The sequence below is a fragment of the Calidris pugnax genome, unplaced genomic scaffold (genome assembly GCF_001431845.1).
Source record: "Calidris pugnax isolate Ruff unplaced genomic scaffold, ASM143184v1 scaffold103, whole genome shotgun sequence".
In the NCBI taxonomy this organism is placed as follows: domain Eukaryota; kingdom Metazoa; phylum Chordata; class Aves; order Charadriiformes; family Scolopacidae; genus Calidris; species Calidris pugnax.
Genome location: NW_015090990.1, coordinates 4,736,699 through 4,755,971, shown reverse-complemented (window position 1 = coordinate 4,755,971; position 19,273 = coordinate 4,736,699). Strand labels below are relative to the sequence as shown.

The window sequence follows — 19,273 nt, the reverse complement described above, 5'->3', positions numbered from 1 at the left end:
TGCTTGCAAGTTTGTATATCCTATGCCAATCAATGATTGGGAATCCATGACTTTGAATGGATGTGAAAAATACAATTAGGAGCAGGAAGAAAGAGGACATGTGGAAGAGAACATGTGGAAAAGAGGAGAAAAGAAGTAATAATTAAAGAGGAGTGAAAAAAGGGAAAATAAGGCACTCAGAAATGACTGAAGGTACAAACAGAAGGCAATAATGAGAGGAGCAGCAGCTGCACTCTGAAGTTTTCAGCAGCATTAGTAGACACTTGCATCGTAGCTAGAAATGACAAAAAAGGAATTTCAGTTAGATGGATCCAAAAGCAGAGAAAAACTATACTAAGAACAAAAATAATTATTTAAAAATTATTGTGTGGACTGTGTAGTGAGACTTAGTGTTTCCCTAAACCCATACTGTGGTACCACAACAAGGTATTTAGGATAGAGCTCTAGGGAGGATCCAGTAAATTTTGTTTTCCAATCTAACACTAGGGTTATTAAATTTATACACAGCCTCAATTGTATCATATGGGCTATCCCATTCTGGCTGCTGTCAGCCAGCAGAGAACTATTTCATTGAGGAAGATTCTTTGCTGGCTTCATGAAGCAGTGGTAGGGGAAATAAGAGGGTTTGCTGTTATATGTGTACTTTATGCCACAGATTAGACCACGGGCCACTCCAGACTGGAGCACAGGCTGTCACGTATGTTTGGTGAGATACCCACTGTGATTCCAGACCCTTCCCTCTACTGAGCAGAACTGAAACTCAAGGTAGAGTCCTTCATGTTTAATGTCTCTTCTGGACTGCCTCGCACCTTACATATGTAATAAATATTTAATTTTTGGTGCCCTACTGCATATTACAAAGGGTTGTCATGATGTATGAAAAAATCTGTAAAGGAAAACTTCTCCAGGAATTTCTTGAAGGGAGATATCTCACTTGTTGCTTTATAGAGAGGATAAAAGACCCGTATTCCCAACTGGCAGGTTTTTTCAGCTGCCAGGGCCAGTGATGAGCTTTGTGTCAATCTCTCCTACCTGTGGTCACCAGATGGCTGAATGTTTTGGTGATCCTAACCCACCACAGCTATGAAATTGCCCCTATTACTGAATGGCTTAGGACCTTGACAACAGTTGCATAGAACACTAACAGTAACAAAGCTCAAATCTGTTTTAATTTGGGGGAGGGGGGTTCCCTTGTAGGGAATGGAGACACAAGCAAAAGGCTTATCTTGCATAAATCTGTAAGCTGCAGTGTGAAACTCTATTTATAATTAATGTTTGGCATACAGTTCTTGAGTATGAATTTTTGTACAGTAGAATTTATGAAGTTGGCATTTTACATCTACAGGTAATCAGATCTTTTTGTTAAATTTGACCTGTTCTAGGCTTTTGTCCTGGTTTGAGGTAAAACAGAACATAGTGGTGGCACAGTGGGTAGCCATCAGTGCAGTACTTCACATCTCTTCACGTTCATTATACCGGCACAAGATTACTTGAAGTATCATTCCAGGGCTTTGGGGGAGTTGTGCTGGTTATTGTTAACAGTATATTAAATTTATAAACCTTCATTTAAAATCGGTAAGTGAAGTTGATGCTATTGATGTCAACAGGACCGGGGTTTTGCTCAATACTAAATGTTAAATGTGGCAAGTCAGAATCTGGAGAAATTGCTGCCTTGATCCCAGGCACCTTTAGCCCACTGTTTGTCATCCTAATGCCCTTCTGTTTGATATTTACTTCTTTGGACATTGCTACCTCACTCCTTTTGCAAATCCGTGTTAGCATTGATGTCATAAAGTAAGCAGAATGAATGTGTGAAATTGCTTGTAAAATTATCAAATGAAATGAATAGCAAATATGATGACTTTTTTTTTTAAGTTGAACAAGGAAACTGTCAGCAATGATGCACTCTTGTAATGCTTACTAGAGCTGAACAGTATATATATAAGTCTGTGCAAAAGAGGCAGCTAGGCAGATCTCAGGATCCTCAAGGCTTGCCATAGTTCCAGAAGAGAGAGTAGCAGCTCTTTCTGCAACTGCTACGTATCACTTCAAAGTATAAAAAGGTAAGATTTCTATGAACTACCAATACAATTTGTTTGAGAAAGCTGAGTGCATTATTTAAACTGTGTTGCCCAAAGTTTGCAATAGAGGTGCAGGATCTTTCAGCAAATTGGTGTTTTCTTCTGTGGTTATACTCATCGATGGTTGGAGTTAATAACATAATCATTTAATCTTTTAATGTATTGAATTAGTTCAACAGAGAATGATCCGAAAAAGGGAGATCAACAGTTTGGGTTGCAGAAGCAATTGAAAGCAGGAAGATTAACCATGAAAACATAAAAGACGTGCATTGTAGTAAGAACTTAAATGTGAGATGGATAATTATTGATGCTTATATTTTTATCTCCTTTAGTATCTTTTCTAGAGATATCTAATGAACATAAGTTTAAAAATATTCAATCCTTATAGATACTACCTAAATATGAATCAACAGGGATTAAATTAGGAGCATGCAGACAAATTAAGTGGGTTTATATAGACACTGATTTAAGAATGTCTAAGACAGATTGTCACTCCATTGCCCTACAGATTGCCACTCCCTACTTTTAGAGCAGCTTGTCTCAATAACTATTATTTTCATATCACTGTAAGCTCTGAAACTGAAATTTTATAGCACAAAAGTAAAAATTTAAGTCTTTCAATAGTAATTGTGATTACTGTATAAAATTTAATTTAGTCATCCATTGCTTTGACTAGAACCGTTATGTTTACAGAACTTTCCACAAGGCATTATAGCATGGTAGGTAAATTAGATGTAAAGTATATCTATCTGAAAAAGTAATTTATTTATAATTAGAAATAATTGCTATTTGCAAACAGTTTCATGTCAGTAGAAATCTATTTTATTCATTCATGCATTTTCTTATGAAAATATTGGCTTTTTTACTACTGTAACTCCATAATTTGTATTTTTAAACTGGAAATAGATAAAAATCTGACTTTTGAAAGATTCTTTTTTGAAAACTCAATGAAATTAAGCTAGTTAAAATTGTACTTAGGGTACAAAAGGCATCTGCAGTAAAATATATCGGAAAAGCTAGCAAATCAGGTTGATCAAGAAATAATATTAAAATAGGTTTCTGACCAAGATTGAGAGACGTATTTGTTACATACTTCCTGGTGATTCAAACTGAGATATGTGAAGTTTTTAATCTCCAATCAGAAAGAAATTAAAACATTTCCATTAATCTAATATGCATAGGAACAAAAATCTTCTGTGTAAGATTAGCCTTACTTTTCCTGCACCTTGACAATCAGATTGCATGGGTTTTAGCAGTACCTACTGGTGACCTAAATAATGTAGAGCAATAAAAACTTTCTTCTGATTGGGAAATGAATTTATTAGCAATCTTTAAACCAAGGATATTATTTTATCTATCATCTCTTTTTCTTTACAAATCATGTTTGTATTTCCAAAAAAAAAAAAAAAAGGCATTTTTTTCTTTAAAAACTGTAGCTTCTTTAACTTGTGAAAAACTGCTATTGCTAGTTTGGGTTACCAGTAGCAAGTACTAAACGTTAAACAAACAAAACTGATTCTAAATTTTCAAAAGAACATAATTGACAGAAGCCTAATAGCTTTTGAAAATGTTTATTTTATTAATAGGGGTTCTCTTGAAAATTATATTAATTTTTTTAAACTGCATTTATACATCTTTCTTTTTAGTAATCTCCCCAGATTTTGGTTCGGAAAAATTTAGAAAGCAGCTAAACATGCATTTAACTTTAAACATATTCTTAAGGCATAAAGTAGGGATTTTTCACATCTGAAAGCTCTATAGGACTGAGGCATAAAAGTTGGATCCAAGATATACTGAAATAACTGAAAGTCTATTTACTGACTGCAATGGGCTTTAAAATTTCTAATATTTTTAATAACTTTTATATTAAATAATAGCTTTTGGTGTCTGATCTTACTATTAGGAGGCTGGATTAACTAGACTATTTCTTTCATTCCACCTCAGTGAGTTAGTTTTATTTCTAATCTGTATCACGGTTTAACAAAGTTACAGGCAGCTAAAAAATATTTTGCTTTAGTTTTCCAGGCTACATAAAAGTGTATCAAACTGCTAGCATGCCATTAAGCAGAGCCAATTTACTTATGTATGGTGCAACAGCCAGACATTATTTAGTGTCTAAGTTAACTCATTTACAGCTATATCAGCTAGCACGGGGGTCACTACATTACAATCAACCCATTTTTGTGACCAGAGCAGAGTTGTCTGCCAAAGAATAGGCAGAGCTTTTGTTCCATTGTTGGAAGGCTATGAAACGTAAAATTATGCATTCTTTGGGATAAACAGTGGATGTCAGTGTTGCACCACCAAAGTACAGCTCCCTCTCAAACACTGAGTTCAATACTACAGCTAGGGTTATAACAGGACTGACTACATGGCCACTATAGTATTTTTTGCTACTATAGCAGGATATCTGCAAGTTTAGGCATCAAATCTCACATATCGGGACTTCACAGAAGGCAGAACAGAGTGTCCATACACACTGATGAAAAAATGAGCAACACTGGCAGTCACTTCTGGCAGGGAGAGGGAAATCAACTCCATTGCTTAATAGTAAAATCCACCAGAAAATCTTGTATTAAACAATTTGTTTTCCTGGGTTTGATTAAGAATTTCATTGACTTAAACATTTTGATACTGACACTGGGCTATTTTAGTAAAATATTTATATTATTCATTAATTCTCTTAAGAATTAGGCCTCACAAAGTACCAGAAGCAGTACGTTCTTCCTAACCATAGGTAAAATGCCTGCCAACAGTCAAGCTTCCAACAATAAATTATTTTATAATCAATGGAAGAAACAGATTTCATTTAAAAATCTGCTGGGCAGACTACTGAGGTAGAATGGAAGTCCTACAGCACTAAGTTTTTTGATGCAGGAGCTTACTTTTTCAGAGAAGCTTATATAGCTCCCCATTTGCACTGCTCAGTGCAGAGCCAACTCGAAATCTCAAAACAAAGTAATCTGCAGTTCTCTACCCATCATTCCTATCAGTTATGAAGAATGTTGTTAGGTTAACCTGGCTTTCTCCAGGCTGCCTTATTTTATAAATAATTGAATTTCAATAAATAACTCCTCCAGTGGAGCTGGAGGAGGTTGGTGCAGATTACATTTAGTGGGGAGGGTGTATTTTGCCGCCTACCATTTTATTTCAATGCATTCATCTTTCCCATCTTCCTTTGTTTTTCAGAGTGTAACATAAACTTCCATAGGAAAGCGTCTCCAATGGCAGAAGGGCTCTTTCAAATACACAAGTATCAGTCCAAGTACATGATGAAATTATTGCCAGGGACATTTTGCTGATGTGAATTCATTGCAACTTGTGTTGCTTTACAGGAGATTAATATTGTGATCCATACTGATTTTAAAGTTGGGATGAATGAGCATTTACTATTCATCATTCAATGAATGAGCATTTAGCCACTGAATGAATGGCATATTCAATTTCTTTGTCAAGGTCAAAAGCATCTAACCAAATTTTAAATTCATTTCCTTTCCTATGCATTCATTCCATAAATTTAAGTTATCCAAAATAATTAAAAATAAACTATATATACTAGTTGATTTCCTAAGTAGATTCCTCACATTTCCTCTTTATCAGCCATTAGCTGCTCAATGCCCCTTTTGCACAGGGTTTTTGTGAGCTTAAAATGAATAGCACTTCTTTGTTCAACAGAATTTGTCCTATAGGGATCATGTGTCAAGAGACTAATAATACTACATGTGAAAATGAAAATTGTAGCGCATATAATTAGGGAATTAGAGAATGCCTTATTCCCATTGGTGACTATTCACTAGAAGTTAAAACTGTACTACTTGCATGAGTAAAACAGTGACTAATGCAAGTAAGGGAGTCACAGCTTGGCTGTGGATCACCAAAGCATTTGCAGAGATTTTAATACTCTAGTTTACACTGAATAATCTCACATTAAAGTCAGTGAAACTAGTCAAGCTACTACAGTGCGCATGAGGAAGAAACATCTAATAATGTATCCATTTCTGTTACATAGTTGAAGCCAACAGATGACCTGTAACAGTAAGAATTACATCTGGGAGACCATATTTTCTGCTTTGGTTTATTACCATTAATATGAGGTATATACCCCGTATCTTGTATATCCCATATAGCCCCATAATGGAAGCCCTTAAGTAATAAAGTATTAAGAAATAAAGTATTATGTCGATAGTGTCACAAGCAAAACTTGACATATCACATCATGAATTGAACACAAGCCAGTGTGTGGTTTGGTGGTTGTTTTTTTCTAAGGAGTCACATCTATTCATAACTCATTATTTAAGTCCAGAGACCTAGTGCTGCAATAGCTGTTATTTTAAATTAAAAAAAAAAAAAAACCACAACTTTTAAAAGGAGATAGAGGGCCAGAAAGAGATCGAATGCTTTCCATCAGCAGAACACAGAGCAAAGGAGATACAGACCTTGATCTTCATATTACAAAAGAATGTGAGGTTGCAGTTGATCTCAGCTCACCTTGCATTCTAGAACAGAGGCTGTGCCTTTTGCGTGCCTACCCAAGGCACTACAGTCTCCATCTCCTGGACATGGACCTCATCCTCACAGGGTCTCAATACCTTCAAGTTTAGATCAGCATTAAGGATGTCTCTTTTTGATGTAATTGATTCAGACATATGTAAAGATGGTTCCATTTTTATCTGTTGCCTTATTTCTGTTTTTTCCAGGCAATGAAAATGAAAAGTGTTTATTTCGTGGCTGGGCTCCTTTTAATGACAGTTCAAGGCAGCTGGCAAAATCCTCTTCAGGATACAGAGGAGAAAACAAGGTAAATTCTTTGGATCAAACTTCTAGAAACACTTGGCCTGAAGATTTTTTCTTACAGTTTGAAGCAAAATTTATTATGACTTAAAGATAGGGGGTTTTTTTTATATACTATTACACAGTGCTTAATCTACCATTGGAATTGGCAAAAGTTTTTAATATTGCAAAACATAGCACAAAAGTTTTTGGAATTACAAATATCTGCCTTAGTTATCCAAGAAGACCTCGTAATTGTGCAGTATCCAATCTGTTATGTTGATTCATTTTACTAGCCACCTAGTGATCAATACGCCACTTGCTTTTACTTTGTGAGAGTATAAAATAATATTTTTTAAAGAAAAGTCAATGCACCTGTAGAATGTACTTTAACCACTGCCAACTAACAAGTTCTACACTTTTCACAGATCATTCAAAGCTTCCCAGTCTGAACCATTAGATGAATCCAGACAGCTGAATGAAGTTAAACGTCACTCACAAGGCACATTCACCAGTGATTACAGCAAGTACTTGGACACTAGACGAGCTCAGGACTTTGTGCAATGGTTAATGAGCACTAAAAGAAATGGGTAAGCATTTTGCTCACATTTCAAACAGAAACAGTCAAAAATCTAGCTAAATTCAGTTTCTTGATTTCAGCTTCCCATCACAGACTGTGTATAATTCTCGAATAGGTAAATTACTAAAGGAACATTTGTATAAAATGTTAACATCTTATTAGAAATGAGGAATGTGTGCAAAATGAATCAACAGGATTTGGATAAATTGAGTGTAGTATATTACCTGATATGCCATCTAAACAGACTATCTCAGCCTCTTTAGTACAGATTGTTTCAGTAAATTAATTAAGTTCAATAGGAATAAGATACGTAAATAGAATTTAAATGTCTAGATCATCAGCCCTTAATAAAAGTCTCCTATCTATGCATACTCTAGTCCTAATGTTTCATTTGTGAAAAAGGAGTTAAGGTTTAAGTTTTCTTCACCACTGGATACTTTACCAGTATCACCAGTATACTGTTAAGGCATGAGTTGGCATGTTTTCTGAAAACATACTTTGATTAAATCAAACACAAGCTACCAAGCTGACAGCAGGAGTAATGTAAAAGTGTGTAAGTTTATGCCCTGAGCTCTAGAGAAGATCTGTCCACAGAATACAAAAATCTATTACATTAATGCTTTTAAATCCCTGTGGAACTCTTTAAAGTGTAAAGTAAAAATTTCTAGATATTGTATTAATTTAAATTCTTACATGTGAAATTATTTATAATATACATCTATCAGTCATGGTCGTTTATCATAATATTTAAATAATAACCAATAAAATCTTATCAGCTTATGCATGCTCTGCAATGTACTGGTAATAATGATCTAATGATTGTGGAATTCCACTACAGCCAACAAGGACAGGAGGACAAAGAAAGTGACAAATTCCCGGACCAGCTCTCAAGGTATTCTAGTTGTCACAACTTGTCACTCTAAAACAGCTCAAGCTCATTTTCTATTAAACAAGAAAGAAAACAACTGATATTCTTTAAAATGTTACCATAATCAAAGAAATACCTATCAAAAGAAATTATCTTGCACCTGCTTTTTTATAAGGAAAGAGGAAATGTCTCGATGTTATTTATTCATTCCTGCACCTGTGTTCTATTGCTATGTGCAACGGATTCAAGTAATGCAACAGCATGAGAATAGATTCCGGACAGGACATTTCAAGTGTTAAAGAAGAGTAGAGAATAAGATAAAAAGAAAAACTTGGTATAGAAAAAGGCTGAAGCAAAAAAACCCCGTATGATGAGGAAAAGAAAACCAGGGAGAAGGTTAATGAAAGGGAAATGACTAGGCACCAATTTGTAGAGTGCTGATAAAACACGATACAATGCTCAGCCCTCAGTCCCACGTTACATAAACCACTCATTACAGGAAAGAAGAAGACCTGCCGGAGGCCAGAATTTTGTTTCTTAACAATGTTTGGGGGGATATTGGAGGGGTTGGAAATTTGAAACAAATAAAACAAGACCCCAGTAAGTGTTACTGCAAAACAGATTGACATACCTATATTCATTCTTTTGTCAGAAATTCCAAAGAGGACAGCCCAGATCACAAAGATCCTTCTGATCAAAACACTGTCAATATCAGTAACAAACCTGTAATAATGTTTCAGCTTCAATGAAACAGCATATCTCAACAAAATTAATGTTTCATTAAAAATGTTCCAAACTCCAGTTAGCATGCTGATGAAAAGTGCAGATGGTACTAAATGAGGAGGAATGGTGAAATCCGAAGCAGATAAAAAATAATATAAGAGCTAGAGGCCCTGAAAATTGGGCAGAAATTAGCAAATTCTGAAATAGAAATGCTAGGGATCTTATTCATGGAAAATATTCCATAATACATCTGTTTCTCAGTGCAGCTTGCCTTCTTAAGGGTTAGTGTAACATAATTTTGTGCTACATCAGAGAAAGAAGCACAATGAGGTTTAGAAAGGGCGAAGGCAATTGTCTTTCTTTATTAAACTGGAGGTGATCAGTTTTGAAATTGTTCCAAGATTATCAGTTGGTCAGAATTAATTAATTCTGGACAATTAAAAGGGCATTCACAAAACAATTCAAAATGTAAATTCAAAAGGAATTGAATCTGAATAGTTTGGCTAAGAAATAATGAAGGTGAAGGTAGAAGGAGTGGCTAAATGGCAATTTTTAGGTTAACACAAGAGGTAACAAAAATATGTCTGTAAAATACAATACAGTTGGTTGACCGTAGCTAATTAATCTATCAGAAGACCATTCCAATGGAGCTGTATTGGCTTTCAGCACCTGATTTGATTTGTCCAAAACTAGTTCAGGCATCTCTGCACAAAATTGTATTGCATAGTACAGACAATGCCTTCAGAACTGAGAGATATCAAGAAAAAAAAAATGCCAAGAGTAATTTGAGAAGCGAAAAAAAACCCCTCTCCCTAAAAAGAGATGCTAGTCTGGTGGGTGGGAAATATAAATCAATAAAGGTTAAAAAAAAGTAAGTCCTTATGCAGTCTGCTCCTAGAAGTATTGCTCTTCTTTCAGCAATGCGATCTCCAAGCGTCATGCTGAATTCGAGAGACATGCTGAAGGCACCTACACCAGTGATATCACCTCTTATTTGGAAGGTCAAGCTGCCAAAGAGTTCATTGCTTGGTTAGTGAATGGACGAGGAAGAAGAGAGTAAGAATCCATCCATTCCTATTATTAAATTTTGCCTTGCTTTTGGAGTTAGAAATCAAGTCTGATGAAATGCCTTGATGTGTTTTTGATCATTCTTGCTGTACTTCACGTTTTTCTTTTGTAATAGAAGGTATTCTGTGGATGTTAGATTACCACTTTAAATTATTACATTCAAATACAGATTAAAACAAACCTGTTCAGTATGCTGTTACACTCTAAAAGGTCAAGCTATAGTTAAGGTCAACATATCTAAAACTAAATCAGACCTTCCTCTAACTACCACCTTTCCTCTTTCCCGTAACATTGCTTACAGTCTCCTTAACTATCATTGAGATGATTCAAGTCTGTGTCATCTTAAATTACTTTCTTTTTTTTTCTCTTTCACAGTCAATCTTTTCGTCTCCAATCTTTCCAAGATTAAGTTTTTACCAATGTCATCAGCTGTACTCCATGCACTGGTGATCATTCCCAGCAGTAACTGATGACTTCTTTACTTCTTTCCTTCTTCCTATGCTCTACAAAGTCTCCTCAAGTTGCTACTGTCAAAATAACTATAACTGTGACTTAGATTCCTTTTTAAAACACCTCTACTTTTTTTGCAATGGTTCACAGTTTGCTGGATGCAGTGCTCCTCACTTTTGACCTACCTATGTCTCTGATTTCTTTCATTACTATCTTGTTCTCCACATACTCATTGCAGATTTCTCAAGCCTATTGACTTCATCTACTCATTCATGACTTCGCATCTTTTTTTCATTATAGTCTTGCACTTAAAATGCCCTTACCTTACCTCCTGCAGGCACCTTCTGTCTCATCCTATTTCTAACTCTGCATGGTTAGGAGATACAACATGCACATGCCACACCCCACTTTTCAATCATTCTGTACTTATTTGTGCCTTTTGACTGTAAGCTCTTCGGGGCAGGGATTTCAGTGCATCCTCTGATTATATATTCTACCAGCTGTAAAGTACTATGTAAGTCTCTCGCACTATATAAAAATAATAAATAACAATAAAATATAATATGTAAGACAAGATTGTGTGTTGTAGTCAAGGAAGACTTAAAAGTAAATTTTGTAAATAATTACGATTTCCTGAAAAAACAGAGTTTAAAAAATGAGGTCAGCTATATAGAGAAGGGAAAGGCTGGTGCCACCTCATAGCAATGTTCAGACTTGCAGTTGTTTTTCTGTCATGTTTTTTATTTTCATGAGCAGAAATAGGGTATTTCAGTATATGTAAGAGAGAAAGATTACAACCTAGCTGTGATGAACTGAGATTAGAAACCTAGATGGACAAGTAAATGTAGACCACCATTCTGCTTCCCAATATTTAGTACTATTTGTGGTTAAACTTGTATATAGCCTTCCCTGAAATTATTGCATGAAAAGAACCAGTCTCCCTGCCACTGGTCCTGGAACACAGTGTACTTCAGCAGCAGCCCACCTTAATGGAACCCATTAAAATCTTCCTGTATTTGATGAGATGAAACAAGAAAGGACAGTTTTCTAAATCAGGCCCTTAGCATAATGGTTTTCCAGCAGTCAAAAAACGATAGAGCAAGAATCAGGATCTGATTCCAAATAGATAATGTACAGCGAACAAGCACATAGATTTTATACAGGTGTTGTAATTGAGTTATTTTAATCCCCCCACAAAAGTCGCTGCTCTTAATATCTAAATACTTATGCAATATAATTGTAAGTATATAACTAGGACTTAAGTCCAATTAAAATGGGAAAAAAAGTATGAAGATTTGACTATGATGTTTTAGTAGCGATATTTCTTAAATATTGATTCTTGGTAAATCTACTGTGTGTTTTAGTGATGCCTAGTGTATTTGGCATAGGCACTGCAAACTGAGATATGTTTTTGCATGTACAGCTTTTTCAAAAAATTCTAGAGAGGAATTTAGACTCACCTGAAGGAACAGTCCTCATCTGGCAAAGGGAGACTTACATGCTTTATTCTGTTGCTAAAATAATGCCTCAAAAGATACTCTGATATCTTGCTGTACTGAGCCATAACATAAGGCTCAACTCTTAACTCCTTAAAATCACAGGAAATGTGTAGTGTATTAGAATCCTCTAATGAGGCCCTTTAAATTGTTTTGATCTGCAAATTGTTTGATAATTTTTTCCCTTTGAAGTTTCCCAGAAAAAGCTCTTGTGGCCGAAGAAATGGGCCGAAGACATGCAGATGGCACTTTCACGAGTGATATCAACAAAGTCCTTGATGACATGGCTGCCAAAGAGTTCCTAAAATGGCTGATTAACACCAAAGTTACCCAAAGGTGCCTGAATTTTGATTGTCTTATTCTTAATATACTGGGGGTTTAAATGTATTTGTCATAAATACAGAAAATACTGCTTATTTTTCTCTTAACTACTGACATATCTGTAACTGTATTACAAACTTTATTACAGACAGTGCTGAACAAGAATAAGACACTAAACAGAACTCATTCCAAATGTAATTTGCATTTTGCATCAGTGGTGAAACTATTTAATAGTTTCCTACTTAACTTGATGGGAGTTTCACCACTGATTGTTACCAGAAGTGAGGTCATATTGAATTACTGAAAAATAAAACTCTCATTTCCATGGGCATTATAAAATCAGAAATATTGGTTAGTAAAATTACTCTGAATTGATTATTCTTTAAAGACCATGACATAAAACACTGCCTTAAATTGTGGCTTGTCATTAGGTAGTAGGGTACTGTGATCTGAGCTCCTGAAAGCTAACGACTTAAGAACCTTGCTTTAGTTTGCCTGTATATAGGCAAATGCTGTTGTAAAAGAAACATCTTCTATCTGAACTCTGCAAACAGGTTAATATTGAAGAATTATTTGTTAACATTAACAAAGTATTTCAAAAATAATAAAATGCCAACTCAAGACACATGAATGGCTAGTTGTATTAAAATGTTGGATGTCCACTCTGTAAAAATTAATTCTTTTTAGTCTCTTGACTACTGAAGCACCCAAAATGACTGGTTGATCTTGAAAATCTGAAACAACCAATATTGTCTCAAAAAAATTTAGAAGTTATAGTTAAAATACAGTTTTTATTAACATTTTAATATTTTTGTGTTTCTTTGCAGTTCAGCATTGAAACAAACAATTTAGGAAAATAATCTATTAGAAACTATTCAAAAGCTTTTCCTTTAGGAATACTTGTTTTCAAGTTGTTATTAGAGAGAGGCATTGAGGGGTCTCTGGAACTAACATCTGCTAACTCTTAAACAGGAAAAATATGTTCCACACATATTTCATACATCTTGGGAGATTTATAATACATCCTAATTTCTACTGTTTTTTTTTCCAGGGACCTTTTGGAGGAATACCAGTAAAAACACAGAATAAAAATGGGATAAATGAAGATCTTCATTGCATCAACTGCCAGTTATTAAGAGATTCTGAAATCTGTATTCTGTCATTTACATTGGGTGTAACAAAGCTATGTCACCTTGCATGCCAGGAAATAATTGTACTATAGTTTAGTGTTGCCAGAGGTTTATAAATGGAAAACCTATTGTCTAAGGGATGGTTATCTTAACAGCTTTAAGACTATGAAAGTTCCATATCTTCACCTTTTTCATTTATTCGGACTGGAGTAACTCCATTTATATTTAATGATAAAATTATTTTTCTAAAAAGTTGACTTCTACACACAAAAGATTCAATCACTAATTGTATGTGTTATTTGTAAGGGGCTGGCAGTTACAAATGCCTGAGAAGTGAATATCCCTCTTAAAACCTTTGTTATAAAAAGGCTAAGCTTTAAGGATATTAAATGATAGCCTTAAATAAATTTTTTCAAGCTTCTTTTCTGTTGACTTTTCGTGTGTATATCCCTTGTGCCTCTTTGCACTCCATTTCATTTTATTCTAATATTTCAGTGTCACTGAGATCATTGAAGTGGTTTGTTTGGAATGATAAAACAAACAACATTTTGTTTTGTCCCATTTTCCCCATAATGATTCTCAGAAAACAGCTGTGTGAACTTTGAATTATCTTTGGTTGGAAAAGAAATCAAGTAAGATGAAGCTAGAGAGGGAAAAAAGAACAGACGAGTGTTCCTTGTTAGCAAAATTCTTGTTTCTCAGCAAAAGCAGGAGGACAACTTTGAAAAATACTAAGTGCAATAGACTACACTAGTAGTGGAAACTGCCACTTAATTTCTTCAAATTTTATAAGATTGCCAAGTAAAGCCGACTTAAATGGCTCTGGGGTCACTCATCTGTGTTGTATTCTTTTCTTCCTTCTTCCTCTGAGAACCACCTTGCACTTAGCAACATCGTACTGTAACTTACAAGCACAACTGTCACGTCAGTAACCTGTGCCTTCTCCATTATGCTGACAGAACACTTTGCTCACAGATCGCAGTGTTTCCAACAATCCAAACTCTTATGGTCTCAGCTGGCAAGGGCATGCTTTTTATAGGTATGGTATTAGCTGCAACTCTCAAATAGCTTCAGGTGCTGTTAAGCACCTCTTTCTTCTGATGACTCCCCAAACCTCCTTTTCTCCGTTGCTATAATAGCAATATGCCAGGTATTTATATTAAAATGTCCTTAAAGAGCAAGTGGTTTAAGAGAAAGTCAACAGGCTCAGCAAATATCTAGTAGAAGTCAATGTGAAGCAGAAGCACTGTTGAATCAGAATTAGAACCTATAACTTTTGCTAGGAAGAATTAGTATTGTTTTGTGTCTCCTTTTTTAGACACATCTGAAACTTTCACTGTCTAGAATTTCTGGAGAAATAAGGTTAGATTGTCCTCCCAAAGTGCTACAGCAACCAATATTCTGTAATTTCAGATCAGGACTGACCATACCCAACTTGGCATTTAGAAAAGCTTCTTGATAGCAACAGAGCGCTTTTCTAACATCCCAACTTTAAACAATTAAAACTCAATAGAATCTTGTACTAAAAAAATCCATTGTAGCATCCAAAATACCACTGAGGATTGAAAAAAGGGGGCGGAGGGAAGGAACGTATACTTATTTGTTGATTATTTAATCCCATTTGTACACAGTGATTTGGTTCCAAGCATTTCTGGAACTGAAAAAGATTCAGTTATACACAGTTGGATCCACAGGGTCCAGGCTGAAATGGTACAAAGAGTTAACTCTTCTATTTCCATAGACTGAGCAGTTTTATTTAAAATGTTTTGTTCCACTATGCACACTATTTAGTGCTCTGCAGGACAGGATTCCTCAGTTACAAATCCATTCTCCTGTGGTGTCTGCCAGCACTGTATTTGATAGCTTTGTCAGCTGTGAAAATACTGTTTTCCCACACTTTTACAAATTATATGCTTTTAGGAACAGAGGTATAAATTATTTTCTCAAAGTTATGCAGCTTGTCTGAAACAGCAAAAATATTTAACCTCCAATGTTTTGAGTCCCAATCTAGATCATGACTCAAAAGACACCCTTTCGTCAGAAGTGAGCATGTTCCAGAAGTTCCAAACACATGTTTTAGCTCAACAGGACTAGGACTTATATATCCTGAAATCACAGAGCAAGTCCATACAGGATCAAAAATGAGGTATGTGCTGGGTATTTCTTATACATGCTAGATGGAATTCTGTGAATGGTACAACATAGGGAGAAATAAGCTGCAGTCACCTCTTTAAAAGTGTCTTTACTGGACAATAGCTCCCTATGTCTGCAGGCTGAGAGAGGGTAGAAAAGCTGCAGCATCCAAGCCTAGAAAGAATTGCTGTTTATGTTTTAATCTTAATTTTGTACTCAAGTAAGGGAGAGAGCTAATTCTAGGCCTTACATGCTGTGAGTGGTGCATTTCCAGAGAAATTAGGAAGAGAATGGCCTGAAGATTCCTTTTAAATAATAGATGGTTTTCAAAGTCTTCAGGCATCGGAGCAACAGCTGTCAGTTATTATGTTGATTGTATTTCCTGTGTGCTGCTGTTTCTGTGAGGGGGGCTTCAATTTGCTCTCAGCAATCAAAGGAAGGGAAGTGGGACTGCTTAAGGGAATCACGCTCAGGAGCATGTTCCAGCATTACCTACAGGGCTACACCCTCATGCACATTCATCTTCCTTTGAGTCAAGAACCCAAACTGTGTTCAGCTTATTAAAATCACATACCCTGATGTGTATGAGGGGTCTTGACTGGTGTGCTATAGAAGATGGCGCAGTTATGATGTCCCTCTGCACCTGGTGTGAGTTTTAAGTCTATAAAACAGCATATGGGTCCCATTTTATTTGAAATACATTGTAAACGTATCATAGATGCAGTTTATGGTGCATAAACTTAATTATTTTTTTGTTTTCATTCACTCCATGCTGACTTCACTCTACCAGAAAACTGAACCTTATACCTTCTTTAAGTTGTATGCAAATAGTACCACTGGCCCAGATGTTTTGACTGTATAGTGTATGTGTACCTTCTACAATTCCATATTCCATGAACTCACTCGTGTATCTAGAGTCCTCTGTGTGTCTGCACATGTGCTGCTTAGAACTTCCAGGTGGCCTTATATTAAAAGTGTTCCCAATATTATCTCCTTCATTAAGTGTCCTTTATATGCTGGGTGTGTCTTCCTCTTCCACCCTATTTCCTAAGTATCTTGTAAAAATAAGCATATTGAAGCAAAACAAGGCAACTAATTGGAATTAATAAAATAAAAATTAACAGAAACCTGAGATACTCTAACCATTCAACTGTGCTCTGAGAACACATGGCAAGAATCTTACATTGCCAGGAAATTAATTTTATAAAGAAAAATACATAAACTTGAAAGAACTGAATGACAGCCACTACTGGCCACTTTTAAATGGTTGTCCCAATGACACAACCACAGAAAACAAGGGGGGTTTTTCACATTTGCTTTCCTGATTTACTGTTAATACTCTCTTCATAATCCTCTCAAATAGAACCAGTGTAAAGATGAATTACGAAACCGTCCTTATGCCATTTCAGCCTCAAATAAACAGAGGTTTTTCTGAAAAAAAAAAACAAAACAGACATTTTTAATATATTTAGTATCAAAAGACACACTTAGTCAAGTAGAACTTGAACACTCTGCAGTTCTAATATCACTTCTGCCTTCTTTTCCTCACAGCACATTTGAACGGAGCCACTGAATCAGTATAAAACTTTTTGCAGCACATATTTTGTCTCCCATAGCCAACCATTGAGACATCTAGAACACATTACTGCACCTGTAAAGTAGACTGTATACGTTTTAGTTGTAAACAGTTGGTTTTTTTTTTGTCCTGCAGGGAGAGTTTACGTTTTCCATATTTCCTGTTTGACTTCTCCAAATATTTCCGGAGGAAGGACTCAAATATATAAACAGACTTTTAACAAAGTCTCGAGTTTCACTGAGGCTAATAGTCTGAAGGAGACATCACATCTGGCAGGCCCACCAACTGGCAACCTTCAGGCTGAAAGCTGTGTTTTGGTTCTTTCTAGTAAGTAGCTCTTCTTAATTATACAACTACTTTATGAATACGTTTGTGTTCAGCATACAATACGATGAACAGCTATGGCTTCTCCAACTTTATTGTGTAGCAGCCACTGCTGGATATTCATTTATTTAATCTCTTGGCACCATATTAATACATATCTGATTGCAAAACATGGTATAAAGTAATTTGAAATATTTAGCTGGAGCAACTTTTTAAGTCTCAGGCTATCACAAACCATAATCTGACAGTACCAGAAGCACAACCATTACAATCTTTTTTGGGACCATGGATATTTTGATCAGACAGGAGGAATCTGAGATTTTTCAGATGTGGACAGAATTACTGCAAGGAACCATCACAACTAAATGGAAAACATATTTTGCTATATTGACTCTTACTGGATCCCTCAGGTGGTTCTGAGTACAGAATCAGGTCCCATAAGCCTCTCTGGCATGACCAGAGTCAGAGGCACTATACATTATTAGACATTTTGGTCTAGATACAAGAATCCAGATTTCCAAAGGTACTTAAAATTCAGTGTACCCACTGAAACTAGCAAAAGCTGGGCATACGCTTTCTCAGCATAGGTCTTTTTTCATCGTAGAATTAACCACTGAGAACCATTAAAACCTTCTAGATAATCTCTCAAAACATTATTAAGATGCAACTTGCTGTGAAAAGCTTGGTAATATTCAGGTACATTTTATCACAGCCCTGAGATTATAATTTGCCTGTACTATACTTTGAGACACAGTGATGATCGCTACTTAAATGTTTAGAAAACAAAGCACAGATTGGCTGAATTATGTGTATGTTGTGATTCCTACTTAATGGGAAAATTCACCCCAAGGATGGGGGCTTTTGGGTTTGTTTGGTTTTGGTTTTTTTAATGTTGTTGGTAAGACGAGCAAGTGCAGTTAGAAGTGGAGCTGTAAGACATTCTGAAACTCCGGTCATGCATCTCACAGCATTCTGCCCAGAGAAGTTGTGGATGCCCCATCCCTGGAGGTGTTCAAGGCCAGGCTGGATGGGGCTTTGAGCAACCTGCTCTAGTGGGAGGTGTCCCTGCCCATGGCAGGGGGATTGGAACTAGATGATCTTTGAGGTCCCTTCCAACCCAAACCATTCTATGATTCTATGATTCTATATATAGATTACTACTTTGAAAAGTAATGTAAGAGACTGCCATTTCACTGTGATTTTACTTTATAAAAGTGGACTTACCTATACACAGAAATTAGTGTTAATCTATCACTTTTTTATGCACATCCATCCCTCTTTTATGCCAAGATCCAGTAGGAAAGAAATATATATAAGCTCTTCCTGCAATTTTCTCAGTCTTTCCCCGACTTGATTGCCAGAGAGGTAAGTTCAAAGAGCAGAAACTTTACAATAACTGCTTGTGTTATCAAAGCCCGAGGCGCTTTGCCATTAGCGTTTGAAGGCATTTGACTTGTGGGGCGCCTGTGTGGCCTTTTATCTGATTTCCTACAGAAACCCTCAGTGTCAAAGGTCCCTCCCCTTTAACGTACGCCCGTGTCACCGCGCTCCGAGCCTTCATGCAAGACCTGAAGTTTCTCCAGCTATGGACAATATGTCCAAAAAAAAAAAAAAAAAAATCCAAAAACAAAACAAAAACCAAAAAAAAGCCACCCCCAAACACCGGGCGAAGCTGCAGAGCCAGCAGGAAACCCGCGATCTTGCACAAACTCCCGCTGCCTGGCGGGACCTGCTTCCTGCCGCCCCCCCCCCC

At 36.0% G+C, this 19,273-nt stretch overlaps 1 protein-coding gene across 2 annotated transcripts; it reads left to right on the top strand.

Annotated features, from left to right (window-relative positions):
• The first annotated feature begins 1,963 nt into the window (after positions 1-1,963).
• GCG (glucagon) lies at positions 1,964-13,908 on the top strand. 2 transcript variants are annotated; one of them, XM_014954247.1, is made up of 7 exons: positions 1,964-2,063; positions 6,779-6,879; positions 7,280-7,441; positions 8,270-8,323; positions 9,941-10,078; positions 12,229-12,372; positions 13,409-13,908. In XM_014954247.1, exons 2-7 carry the CDS (start codon positions 6,782-6,784, stop codon positions 13,431-13,433), a joined length of 621 nt encoding a protein of 206 aa, XP_014809733.1. In that variant the 5' UTR covers positions 1,964-2,063; positions 6,779-6,781; the 3' UTR covers positions 13,434-13,908. The 2 variants fall into 2 exon arrangements, with proteins under 2 accessions (XP_014809733.1, XP_014809734.1); XM_014954248.1 differs by lacking the exon at positions 1,964-2,063 and adding an exon at positions 5,544-6,175.
• The last annotated feature ends 5,365 nt before the right edge of the window (positions 13,909-19,273 follow it).

Excerpts from the sequence above, each read along its gene's own strand:
- GCG (XM_014954247.1), top strand. The coding sequence starts at position 6,782 with ATGAAAATGAAAAGTGTTTATTTCGTGGCTGGGCTCCTTTTAATGACA. Across the intron at positions 6,880-7,279 it reads GATACAGAGGAGAAAACAAG|ATCATTCAAAGCTTCCCAGT; the intron begins GTAAATTCTTTG and ends CACTTTTCACAG. Across the intron at positions 12,373-13,408 it reads AACACCAAAGTTACCCAAAG|GGACCTTTTGGAGGAATACC; the intron begins GTGCCTGAATTT and ends TTTTTTTTCCAG.